At 41.3% G+C, this 14,079-nt stretch overlaps 1 protein-coding gene across 2 annotated transcripts in view; it reads right to left on the bottom strand.

The window, feature by feature from the left end:
* Positions 1 to 14,079, bottom strand: part of NBAS (NBAS subunit of NRZ tethering complex) — a 336,415-nt gene that overhangs the window by 204,657 nt on the left and 117,679 nt on the right. For both annotated transcript variants that reach the window (XM_034659882.1, XM_034659883.1), the window contains 3 exons: positions 8,303 to 8,456; positions 3,683 to 3,868; positions 1,945 to 2,118 (listed from right to left, as the gene is read on the bottom strand). In XM_034659882.1, the coding sequence (XP_034515773.1) occupies positions 1,945 to 2,118; positions 3,683 to 3,868; positions 8,303 to 8,456 (514 nt within the window). The remainder of the gene's footprint in view (positions 1 to 1,944; positions 2,119 to 3,682; positions 3,869 to 8,302; positions 8,457 to 14,079) is intronic.

Here is a 14,079-nt window from a genome sequence, read left to right as displayed (position 1 = left end):
GATTTACAAGACTCTGTAAGGAAGAAGTATCACAAATAAGATTACTGGAAGGAATTTAAAGTCACTTCTTTCTTCCTCATAAAACATTCATATTCAATCCATCCTGCTGCTCACATAGATTCTGCTGTCATAAGCAACCCACCCTCGGCTCACAGCAAACCACCCCAAATTCAAAATCAGAATACTAAGTGGGAACTGCTTATGAGAAGATGGAAAATTTTAAATAGCCAAAGAACAGATACATGTTTGACAAACAACCCTTTCAGAAACCAAAAAAAATGTGTAAGGTTAGCTAAGCAATGCTTCCTTTTTCTATCTTGATTATATGGTCTGTGACCATATACTTCTGAGGACTTCAGACTGGCTAGCTCAAGGAAGTGCACTCAATTAGAATTCGGTATCGGAAGAGGCTTTAAATGGCTTCTGCTTGCAACCCAATCCAACGTTTTGAATCTGACAACAAAGTCAGTGCCTTACAGTGACTGTACTATCCTGCTTCCTGCTTGAGCCCCCTCCAATAGAAAGGGAGCCACTGTCTCTTAAAGCAGCATATTTGATTTATGGCTAAATTAAGAGGTTATTTACTTTGTGAAAGTATGCTGCACTTAATAAAATGACTTATTGCCAATGAATCTGAACAACCATCTGAATTCTGTGGAAGTACATAGCTATAAATACGATTGACCCTTGAATTGCGTGGGTCCACTTACAAGCCAATTCTTTCTTTATAAATACAGCACAGTATTGTAAATGTATTTTGTCTTCTGTATGATTTTAATAACATTTTCCTTTCTCTAGCTTAATTTTTTCTAAAAATAATCAACTGTCTATGTCATTGGTAAGGTCGACAGTAGGCTACTGATGGTTAAGTTTAGAGGGAGTCAAAAATTATACATGGATTTTTGCCCGCATAGGGGGTGGGGGGCTGGTGCCCCTAAACGCTCTGTTGCTTGAGAGTCAACAATATGGTACTCTTAAGCAAATACAAACATTATTAAGAATAATTATAGATTTCCTTATGAGATTCTAAAGATTTCCATAAATATTTTGAAGATCCTAAAGGGCAAGAATGTGTCTTCTTCTACTGGTGTTAGGGCAAAGCTTAATGGTGAAGAACACAGCTGTGAAACTGGAAGACCTATGCGTGAATCCAGATCCCACTCCTTACTGTGTGACCCTGGGCAACTGCCTGACCACTCTATATCACAATTTTTCTTTCCCTCCAATTATTAATAAAAATACCCACCTTAAGGATTGTTATAAGGATTGAGTTAACACTTGTACAGTACCTGTCTACAGTAAGAATTCAGTTATCTACCAGCTATTAGCATTTTTGGTCTTGATATATATCAATATACATAATCAGTAGAAACAGAAAGTCAACAAACTTTGGAATAAATAAATCAAAATAAACATATGAACTTCTAAAAAAATTGTTTGACCGAATTGAAACATGTTTAAAGAATAACATGACAACCTATGATTTCACTCATATGTGGAATTTAAGAAGTAAAACAGAGTAACATAGGGGAAGGGAAGGAAAAAACAAAGTAAGATCAAATTGAGAGGGAAGCAAACCATAACAGACACTGAACTCTAGGAAACACACTGAGGGTTGCTGGAGGTGACGTGGATGGGGAATGACAGTGTAACTGGGTGATGGACATTAAGGAGGGCACTTGATGTGATGAGCACTGGGTGTTATATGCAAATGATGAATCACTAAACTCTACCTCTGAAACTAATAATACACTATACATTCATTGATTTTAAATAAAATTTAAATAATAAAATAATACAAGAAAAGAATAACATAACAACCATATCCTTTTTTGTTTAAAGAGAAATTACTTATAAAGTCTATTATAACAAATTGACAAATAAAACCTAATTCTGCAGAGGAAGAAGTGCTGAGGTTCTTAAGAGTTTAGAGTTTCTACTTACATCTGGTTTGGAATGCTGAAATATCTTCAGGGGGAACTTTAAGTCCCCTTTAGCTAAAGTTACTAAATACTCCTTTAACAGCCCATTAGCCACACCAGGACACTGTTTCTCACAACGATGAAGAAAGGGGACCATCCACTGGTAGGCACTTGTCACGTATTTGTCCTCAGAACACTGAAAATACAATTCACCAAAACAAACACATTAAACACCTGATTATACAGACAACAAGTTCTAAAATGCACATATAATCAGACTAATGTTGAACGGTAGCCCAGCACTTACTAAAACAGACACTCCAGTACCCCTCTCCCAGGCAGGCTGAGAAGTAGCAGGAGAATCATCTTGTGCCTGGGGGTGGCAGAGCTAACAGCAGTTCGGCCCGTCTCTGCAGGACCACGGTCACTCTGGGTCCCTCACAGCCTAAGCTCTGCTCTGGAAGACCAACACGCTACTAGTACAACTTCAATATGAGGTCTTCCAGGGCAAAGAGAGATTCTACTCAATAAAGTGTGTGTGTGTGTGTGTGTGTGTGTGTGTGTGTGCAGAGAGAGAGAGTGACCACAGACAGGAAGAGTAAAACAGAAAAAAACAGAGAGACAGAGACAGGAGCACTGAAAAGCTCTAGAAGGGAACCACTTGAGGACCGTCTTCTGTATAAAATCCCAGAATCTCTCCCTTCCTTCTCCTTTTCCTGTTTTGTTTTGCCCCTTTACAACCACCTTCACAAAACTCCAATGACACACATGATTTTACGCATTCTTCCTGAAATTACACAATTCCTTCTTTTAATTATCCCAGAAGATAGTCCTAAATCCCATAAGAGGAGTCTTACCTATAACACAAATCAATTTTCACTGGCTGGGTTATCAGAGGGGGGAAATTATAAAGCGAAAGGGAAGGGAGGGCCCGAGGGAGAAAGACGACGAGAAGGAAAAGGAAGGAAGATGAAAAAGAGCACAGGAGAAAGAAAAGAAAAGAAGAAAAAAGAAAAGAGTCAGGGAGAAAAAAGAACAGACAGGGCAGCCATGACTCGTCCCCTCAGCCGGCCCATTGGAACCAGGCTACCCAAGAGCAAAAACTACACGGGGCATCCTTGACAGCTGGTGCCCCTGCAGCCCCATCATTCTTGTCTCAGAGGTGTCTCTCTCTGTTCAGTGGGCTCAGCAGAAACAAGGTCCTAGATGGCGCAGTGCACTTTCTCCCCAGGGTGACCCAAGAAGAATATAAAAGTGCTGGGCAAATTCTCCTAAAGTTATGAACCCCTAAGCCAAGATGTTTTCTTCACACAAGCACCTGGCCCTCTGACCTCCAGTACTTCCGTGTAAGTGAAATATATAAGTAATTGGGAATTTTAACATTAGTGAAGGACTAGAAACATGATTATTAGAATGGCCAGCTAGCTTAGAAATATGCCCAGCTAAAAGAAAAAAAAGTTATACACAGAGGAGTATGAATAAAGGGCAAGCAAGGTACCAAAAGAGTCAAAATAATTTGGGGATGCTTTCAGCAATTTATTCAAAAATTGGATTTTTTTAATTTATTTTTTATTTGTTTTATTTTTTTATTTTTATTTATTTTTAATTTATTTTTTATTCTTATTTATTTTTTAAGTCAAGAAACCCTCCTTTATCTACTAACTGCTCGGGTTTGGAGGACATTTTATCTTTGGCTTTGAGACCCATATTAATCAAAGCACATAGGGAATGCTTAAAAATAAAGTTAAAACAAAACTTACACTATTCATCAGTAGTCTTAGTTTTTCAATGTCTTTCATCTGCTGGAGTTCTTTCAAGGTTAGGGTTAGATCACACCCGGCTTCATAAACCAAAGCTTCCAGAGTAACCAAATTATCACACAGAGTCAGCAAACCGGGAATGTTCCGCTCCATTCCAAGTCGAATGAGTGACAACGCGCAGTCGACCTGGAACGGAAAAGCGACAGTAAATCTGAGTGTTCTGTGTCTCCCACATTGTCTCGGGTAAAAGCCTCCAGTACAGAATCTAATTCTGCTAATCACCTTATATAAAATTGTATTATCAGCAACATGCATTTATTTATTATAAAAACAGTAGAGTTCTTTATCAAATATATCAGCAAATGGTTTCAAAAGAATCAGCAAGAAATACTGAAGATAATAAAAGACAACCACCTTAAATCCATAGAGCACGACAGTTTAAGAGCAGTTTTACATACACTTGTCAATTTCATTCTCACAATATTAACAAGGGGGGGAGCTAGTTAGTGATAATGCCAAGTTAATCCTATTTTCACTATATCACTCTGCTCCAGAAACAAAAATTTTTGCTTCTATATCCCCGTTCAGTACCTATCCTTCCATGGCGCCTCCCACACGAGAGGCATTCAATAAATACTCGCTGAACAATGAACTCTGATAGACACTTTCTCTGTCTCAATTCAAATATTTACACTTCACTTAGACCAAAATGAGGACTGATTTTCCTAGACATGCTCAGGACACAGCAATCTGACTCCCCATCACTTGATCGGGTTTATGAAAGGACGTAACCCTGGCTGATGGCAAAATCATCTAACGTGTCCTTCACTCCCGGCACCTCGTATTCCCCACTTACTCCCTTATTCCCAGACTCTTAGTTATTTACTGAGGACCTCCTATGAACTGAACACCATTCTCAGTGTTAGGAATATAGAGGTGAGTAAGTGGAGGTCTCCTCCTTCAGTGATCTCTCCACCTCGTAGGGAAACTGACCTGGTACATCAAGGGCTGAAGTACAGGGAGGGTGAGGGGACCTCAAGGAAGGGCACGCAGCCCAACCTGTCACAAAGCCTCCCTGAGGGAGGAAGACTTGAAATGCACTTTCAAGAATCCGTGAATATTGGCAGGTCAAGAAGGAAGGAGGGCAGAGGAACAGCACGGAAGGCAGAGCTGTGTGACGTGTTGTGAGAGTACAGTTAGTTCCTGAGACGGAGAAGAGGGTCTGAAGCGAAGCGAGGAGAAACATGGCTAGAGCGGGGGAGGGGCTGCAGAACGGAGAATACTGTTCACTGAGCTAAGGAAGTTGCAGCTTATCCTGAAATGCAAATACTACCAAAGTATTTTCAACTGGGGCATGTCATAAGTCCATTTACACACTTGAGAAGGAATCCTTAGTATTCACGGGATGATGAATTGGAAAGGAACTGAGCAGAAAACAGGCAGGCCAGTGAAGAGAACCGCACTTACTAGTATTAGAAGACTCTCGACTAGTGACAAGAGCAGCACCCAGGGGACAGCAAAATATAAGGGACAAGCCAAAGGACATGAGCCACTGGGAGAAGAAAACGAATGGCTGAGACAAGGGCAATCGGGAAAGCACGAAGACACATCAGAAGCCACACAGAGGAGACTGCGGGAGACAGGAAGCAATGGTGTCTAAGAATGATGTGTAAAGTAACAAAGGAAGGGAATTGGACGTGAAGAAGCAGTTTCCCTAGAGTGGCAGGGGTGGCTAGACTCCAGAAAAATGAGGAGGAAAGAATCACCGAGAAAGTGACAACACAAAGCACAAGGGACTATTTCGGGGCTGAGCTGTAACAGAGGGAAGACAGCTGCAACCAAAGCCAGGGAGATTAGGACTCTTAATTTTTTTGTCGTTGTATTTATAAAACAGGAGTTGTTTGAACGTTATGTCCAAAAAATAGGAACAGAGTAGAGAAGGAGGGGGTTGAAGACACTGGGGAGAGAGCCAAGAGCCACAGAACAACCCTGAGCAGGCTGGGGTGTGGAATCCAGAGCACAGGTAAGGAAAGCAGTAGCCTGGATGCAAGAGAAGGGATCTCTTCCTCTGGGAGAAGCCAGAAAGAGTAAGGATTAAGGGAATGAGTTCCCAAGTTCCCCAGTGAAAATCATCTTCTGGGAATGAGAAGGAGGTGGGCTGGGAGGAGCAGAGAAGGGTGAGGGACGCCGCATCCAGACAGGAAGGACCTAGGAGCAATATTAAAGGACCACCCTTAAAGCCCTTCAAAGCCCCAGGAACTAACCCGTACAGATGAAATGGAAAGAGAAGAAATGTACTTTCGGTTGGAAAGAACGGTACCAGTAAATACAGGGGGGGAAACTATAGGTAGGTAAGGCACGAGGCAAAACAGCAGTGATCTGGTAAGACTCCAACAGATAAGTGTTTTTTACCTAACTTCTAGTAATAAAAATATAGTTCACATCTGAGAAGATATATCTACATGTATGCCAAAAAAAAAAAAAAAGCCAAAAAAAACAAAACTGTCACAGGTTTTCAGAATATCACAGAATTTTCAGAAAGCATGAAGAAAACCTGATGCATAAAACACAACTTTGTGCTAGTAATGGTTTGAACACATACAGCACATTTGCCATTTCTAACACGCTCACCAATTTTGTGATCCAGATTTGTTTTCCTAATATTAACTTTGAAGTTGTTGCTTTCCCAGATACTTACTGAGGTAAAAATGTTTTAAAACCGCAATACTGACACCTTAAGTGAAAGCAGGTTCTAATGCAACTTGAATTCTGCCACATACCCCAAGCCCGCACTGGATAAATTTCACCCCTATACATATTTCCTGACCCAACAAACAAGCTTTGCTAAAAGGCATTTGTAGGCACTAAGGAATAAGAAGTCCCACATCAATTAAGTCTCTAAAAATGAAACAGATAAAAACTGTATTAGATATCACTTTGTAGCATAAGCCACACGAAGCATCAATAAAGAAAATGAAGCTGAAGAATAATACTTCTATTACAAGTGTTTGTATATGAAGGAAAGAGATGAAAGAATTTAAAGCAGCTAAATAAAGCACCCCCAAATCACTTCTCTTTATAGCTACTCCTAATTCCACAAAAATGAATTCAAGGTGTCTAGGAATTATTACTAGACTGTTAAAAATTTAAATTTCAGAAAGGTCTATAGTTTCCTTTCTGTTTATTTTTTATAGACTTTACATATTAGAGGAGCGTTGACAGCAAAAAAACAAAAAAGAAAGGACAGCCACTTCCCACAGAACCTCTACCCCCACCTACCCACACCTCCCACATTATCTACAGCCCCCACTGGAGTGGTTCCCTTGTTACAATCGATAAACCTACACCAACACATTATCACTCAAGGTATAAAGAGCGCATTGGGAATTAGACTAGAGCACCTCCAGAGATCCTTCTCATCCCAGTATCAGGATTCTAAACATTTTCAAATGCACTACAGTCCTTAGCCATCTTCAAAGACCCGGAAAGTCAATCAAATATTCTTGGCCCACCCTCCCCAAAAGTTCGATCTGTAATATTACCATCAGCTCCAACAAATAACTCCTCTTCAATTCTGTGAATACCTCAAGAGTCAGATTAAGCAAAAACTCAAGGAGGCTATCCAATGGAGACACAGGGCCGCACCAATCACTACATAGAAATGTAAACAAAGGGCTGCAAATCCCTTCCCACTGCTGCTCATCAGACCCTTCAGAATCAGCCTTCCTGTCAAATGAAAAACTGATGGTAGGATAGGTGGTCCGAAGCCAAGACTGCAAATAGAAAGAAAAAGGCATCCAGTGGCCAGACCCTGAATGAGATTTCAAAGTGCATTCTGCCATTCTTCGCTCTGAATTACCAACTTCTGTTCTCTAATGTGAAGAAAACTATTGCTTACATTTGCAGGGCACTCAATTAGCAGAATTTTTAATATTCTCTCCTGTGTATTTTCTCTGTTCCCGCTGACCTTGGTACAGGAACCAACCCCGTGAAAAAAATCCATGTGCAGAAAAGGTAAGTGGCAGGCCCAAGAGTCACGAGGCATGTTAGTGGAAGACTTAAGCTGAGTATTCAGACTCCTAGGCTTTAGTACATCCTCATCCCTCTCTCCCACTGCCTGATGCAGTTCCGTTGCAGCTCCATAAAGGCACGGGGGAACTGAAGGGAATTAGGTTCGGACTTAAGGAAAACATTAGAGACAGAGCCTCAAACAAGGTTCCTAGAAAGCAAAATATAAATCAACTGCATTACTGCAATATGACAGGGAGCTGATCGAGTATTTCTGGGTTAATACAGACATTTCCATGGTATTAAGCCTATTAAAAATATATGGAAAATCGTGGATAGTATGTACCATATTTTGAAACTTACATTTTAGAGTAAGATTTTGAACAATTTTTCTTCTATGTATTTGCTTTTTAAGAATCCCCAGAGAAGCCACAAAAGCTTCTGAGGCAAAGGATGAAAGAGCAAACGTCATAAGAAATATTCACTTCATCTATGCAAACTAAACACATGATCCCTGGCCCCACTGTTGGCTGCCATGACACGCATGGAATCCTAAGGCCCCAACACGGCACTGCTGGCATCATTGAGGGGCAGCTGTCATTCTCCCCTCACCTGTCGGGCATAATGCTCTATTTCTTCTGCTCTGGTCTGATACCAGTCCATAACCTTCTCTACGGCAAGCTCTGGTGTCCTGTACCTCAGTAACTCGGGCTGTGCGGCATACAAGAATTCACTTTCATCTTGGAGACTCGGCTCAACCACCATCCTGCAAAGCACAAGAGAACAATTAGTAACTGATCGGAATGCTGGGAAAAATTAGAATTTTATGAAAGACAGAGAGAGAGAGAGAGAGACAGGAACGGAGAGAGGGAGTGAGCGGTGACAGAGACAGGGAGTATGCATGGATGTGTGTGGGGCGGGGGGGTGTTGGTGTGTCTGTGTTTTCCCAATGTGGGCACACAAGATAAATGGGACATTTGGGGGGTGCTTAATTTACTTCCTATTAGTTTTCCTAATTCAAAAAAATCAGAATGGACAATAAATCAAAACAGCCATGCCACAAATCAATCAAATAAGTATTAACAAAATCAAAATCACCCTGGGAGGCTTTTACCAAATGCACATGGCTGGGAGCCTGTCCTGGGCGTACTAAATCAAAATCACCTGTGATGGCCAGCCAGGCCTCGTTTAGGAAAAACACCTCCAGGTGATTCTAACTCAAATATAAATTCAGAGACCTTGTTTTCCATGTTCATAAAAATCAGAGGAAATATGCCTTATTTACATCAATAATATACCGTTAGTAGGAGTCAGCAATGTGGTACTACACTGACATTTGCAAAGTACGGAATTGCTCTGGGCCACTCGCCGTAGGTAAAGAAGGACCCCAAGAGGAATGTACACAAGGATAACAGCCCAGGGGTCACAAATTACGAGTTTTTAAGAGGATGATCCTGGCCAATTGCCTTCCATAATCAAGGACTAAAAAAAAGGACTTAAACCAAGAGAGATCAGAGCGACCTATGGAAAGCTGCCCTGTGCCACTAGGGGCATCCATTCATCGGAGCCAGCCCGCAGTAAATGACAGGTGCTCTACGGTTACCACTACGAGGCAGTGGGCTCTGGAGTCAGAACTGAAGCACACTCCACTGCTGAAAGCTCTGAAACTCTGCATTAATTACTGAGCTCAAACTAATCTTAGATTCATTTTATTCATATAAAATGAGTAGAATATAATGTGAGTATCCAAAATAATATAAATAATATAAATTAAGTACACAGAGAACATCGTCTGGCATGGAGCAGGCGCTTAATTTTTTATTTACAGGTATTTTTATTGGAATTATTAGTAGCTGTAATATATGAGCAGACACAAAGCCCATAAAGATGCCTCAGACAACTTACTGTGCTTATAATTGGTACCCCTTTACCTAGCTAGTCTCGCCACTCTTTTAACATTCTGACCAGTGGTTATTCCCCATCACTGTAACGAAAAAAGTCACCTTTCCCTCTGCAATCTTTAATGCTGCCCATTTTAGCAGGGAAAAATACCCATGAGCAACTCTGAGGTCCTTTGATATTTTTTTCAGTCCTTAACGTTTCCCTCTCAGCAATGACAGAATTTCAGTGCTTTCTCCCTCTAGAAACGGGCTTCCCTCACTCCCATATGTGGGGCTGTCTGCCTTCTCTCATCTTCCTGGAGGCTCCTTCTGGATCGTCTCCACTGGAATAGCCTCCTCTAACCAACCTCTGCACCCTGGCTCCTTCCCACACCCAGTACAGCTCTCTCCTCTCTGCTCACTCTGGACTCTCTCTCGGTCTCGCCTTTGACTCTACGGCATAAGCTACCACATGCACTACAAAAAACAACCTTATTGGACCCCTAAGTCACACTTCACTCAGAAGCCCCAAAATCTTGCTATTTGCTCCTCGATGTTTCACAGGCACTGCAAATGCAACAAGATCAAAACTGAATTCAGGATCTCCTCGGGTCATATAGTTATCTTTATAAAAACAGAAACCTGCTTTTATCATCCCCATGCTTACTTTTATAGCCTGTAATCTGCCGTAAAATATTCTAGCCTCATCTTGGTGCCAATCACACTTTTGTTCTGGCTACTTCAACAAGGCAGGTCTTTATTTTTAGTCCTCGAAGGGGACATTGCCTTGAGCCTTCTTCCAACATGCTCTTCTCTCTGCTTAGAACAAGCGCCCCTCTCTTTCACCAAACTTGCCCTCCACTGGGCTAAATTAAATCCTGTTCATTCTTCAAATCTCAGATTTCATAAGATTTTGCCCAGGATGACCTTCCTTGTCCTCCACCAAGCGGAGATCTCCCTGTGACATGCTCCCCGCGCTCCCCCCACCCGGGCTTTCCTAGCACCCATCACGTTAGTGATGTACAGCAGGACCATTTTTCCCGCCAGAAAGTAAACTTCACGAGAACAGGGACTGCATCTGCTTTCCTTCCTTCGGCATCCTTGCATCTAGCAGACAAGAGACACCAATTAAATGAATAAGCAACACAATACGTCCTGTAATACTGCAAATCTGCACCATCTTCAAAAGCATCTTTTCCTCTGTCAAACTCTTCCTGACTTTTCACTTTTAGTTTTAGGAGTTCTGGCAGAGAAGCTTGGCTTAGATTTCGGCTTGCTGCGGTTGGTCTGAGAAGAAATGCCCACGTGCCTTTCATCTACTTAGAATCACGCAAAGGCACGGGCTGCGGGGAACCAGGAGGCGTGGGACGGATGGGTCGGGGCTCTGCCCGTGCTACTCCCTCAAAAGCCCATCGGGAAATGAGAGAATTCACCTGCCAACAGTCTCTCCTGTCCACTGACTTCCCACCATCTTCAGTCTCTCTGCCTCTCCAACCTCTCATTAGAATGGCTAAGTGATGGCTTCTAATTAAATATGGCTGAGGAAGACCACGCATTTAAGCTCCACTGTCTCCTGCGACCCCCCTGAAATGGCAGCACAAGCTTGTTCAAGGGAGAAGGGTGGAGGATGTCACACACACGCTCGGGGGGGGGGGGGGGGGGGNGGGGGCAGGATACATGGTCACCATTGCCTTCCATTCTAGGAAGCCCACAGTTAACGGCCAGAACTAAAAAATCAAGTAACGACACAATTGTTATTCCCAGATATGAAGCTAATAGCAAAACTATCTAAAAGAATTAAAACTATCTGGACAGCAGGAAATGGGGAGAGGGGAACCAAAGGACTGCGGGTTTGGGTTCTGCTTTTTTTTTTAAACAACAAGCTTTGTAGAAAATTTTAGCTCTTTAATCTACTTGCAAATATATACAACTTTGATTAAAAAATGAAAACTAAATTAAAAACAACTTTTAAAGATTTACTATTTTAGAGAGAGCACGAGTGGGAGGGGCAGAGGGAGAGAGCATCACCAGCAGACTCTGCAGGGGGCACAGAGTCCAATGCGGGGTCGATCTCATGACCCTGAGATCACAACCTGAGCCAAAACCAAGAGACAGATGTCTGCCCAACTGACTGTGTTACCCAGGCACCCCTAAAAACAACTTTGAGAAAGCAAACAGCAAAAACACAGCAGGACATTCAACTGCCATATACTAAAACTTATTGGAGTAAAAAAGGTAATTAAGAATTACTTACTCCATTATCTCAGATATCCAAAACAAAACAAAATTAAAGAAAATGGCCCACATTACCACTAACATTAAGAGAGCTTCCAAATGTCTCTTGCAATGATTACTCTACTGTTTAGGGCTTTTATTCATCATTTATCAGACAGTACATATACATAGTATCAAAACTCCAAAAGCATGAAAAGACTCCTATCAAATGAAAAGCCAGCAGTGGCATACACCATCCATACTGCCACCATCCTTGCCACCTCTACGCCATGTTCACACCTTCCAGCCATCTTCCTGGATTTTTCTCTACGCATCTAAACAGTATGTGCTCGTGAGTGTTTGATTTACCTACCACTACGTGCTATTCAGCTGTCTTAAACCACAACCATCCACTTCCCCTACACCCTTTCCTCCCACTGTGGATATATCACAATTTCAATTAAAACCACTAATTATTTGCATTATTATGATTCTGTGATTATGATTGTCTTCTCCTAAGCCAAGTGGTACATTATCCTAACTATTGCTCTTTTTGAACAACTTTTCATTTTCTGGAGTTAATCAATGCCAACTGTCCTTCTGTCCCACACACTGACTTCTATCCACCCATTGTTATGTTTTCCAAATTCTCTAAAAGATGTATTAATAGCAAAATATAAAAGAACATAAAGATTTTTCCCAAATAGTCAAATATAGCAGGTAATATTCCTGTTCCAATTTTAAAATTTTTCCAAGAGACCTGGCTCTTGAAGCCATCCACACCCCTCCACAGTCTGTGCTGGCTGCTCGCTCACCCGACAAGAACACAGCTGTCATCCCGGGCCCTCCCGTTGCCACAGCCTATGTTAGAGCCCAGTTCTGAATCTAATGGCTTTCTTTTTTTTCCACTGACTCCTTCATTTTAATAAAACACATCTTTTATGGCTTCCTGAAATGAGATGTACACGGGTGGTAAATTTTACAAAACCTTACATGATTAACCTCATACTTGATTGATGATTTCAGCTAGATCTAAGAATCCTGATCAAAAAATATTTTCCATCAAAAGTTTTTATTCTATTGCTATTCTGGAGATATCTGAGGTCATTCTAACTCAAACCTTCCTCTTATGTAGTATGTTTTTCTCTCTGGTAGACTGCATCCTGGATATTCTGGAAGGTCTTGATGGTATGCTTTAGTGCAGTGGGCATTTCAATCTGAAAACTCATAGCCCTCAATTCTAAATAATAGGCTTGAAAATAATTCTTATAAATTTCCTCCCTTCTATTATATATATCATCTCTTTCTAGAATGCCTGTAATTTGAATATTAAGTTTGTTTTTTTAACTTTGCTCTCTTATCTAGCTCTATAAGGTAGATATAAGCTCTCTATATATTTTTATTCTACTTTCTGGGAAAGTACTTTGCTTTTATCTTTCAACCCTTCTAGTTTTTAGACACCAACTATCATATTTTTTATTTCCCAAAGTTCTCGTAGTTCTGTGTTCCTATTTTATAAAATCCTTTTGTTACTTCACAACGGCAGTATCTTCTCTTATTGCCTGGGCAATATTAATTTTTTAAGTTTTATTTTTGAGTGGTCTCTGACTTTCAGTTCCATTTTCCATGTGTTCTGCCTGCCAGCACCAGTCCTTAGATGTCCAAGAAGCTCGGGGGTTGCGGCAGGACTTGTTCATTTGCTGTCTTCACTGCGACCTGGTAATGCACGAATCTTTTGGGACAGTATGTCAGTATCTAGAGGCCTCTTGTCAGAGGCTACTCCATTTCTCCAGAAAAGAAATCTCCAAACTTCTGTTTGGGGAATATGCCTACACTCCAGAAGCTAGGAGGTGGCAGGGAACCAAAGCCTCAACGTTCAGGACACAGATTTTTCAATAAATGCTCCGATTTTCAACTCTAGCACTCCAACCCCACCCTGTGCTGTGCCTAATGCCCAGGAATCTGGAGGATTTCTGGATCAATCTGAAGGTTCTCGGCCTCAATTCATAAATCCAAAAAATAAACCTCTGATTCCATGTAAAGGAAATACAGAAGGAGAGATGGCAAAGGAACATTTACCTGACTTTGAGGAGTGAGGAAGAAGGGAATTCAAATGCTTTCAGCCCCACACCTCATCTCCCACCTGCCAGTAGTTGATGACTCCATGTTCTGAGGCTTTCCAAGGTTAAATCTCACAAAAATAAAAATTCAAACTGAACCAAAAACAAAGATGTGTGCATACCATAATAACAACCATGAAAATTATATTTCTATGTGTCAAAGACTAAAAGGGAA

This window comes from Ailuropoda melanoleuca, chromosome 4 (assembly GCF_002007445.2).
Source record: "Ailuropoda melanoleuca isolate Jingjing chromosome 4, ASM200744v2, whole genome shotgun sequence".
NCBI classification, from domain to species: domain Eukaryota; kingdom Metazoa; phylum Chordata; class Mammalia; order Carnivora; family Ursidae; genus Ailuropoda; species Ailuropoda melanoleuca.
This window is presented reverse-complemented; position numbering and strand designations above follow the sequence as displayed.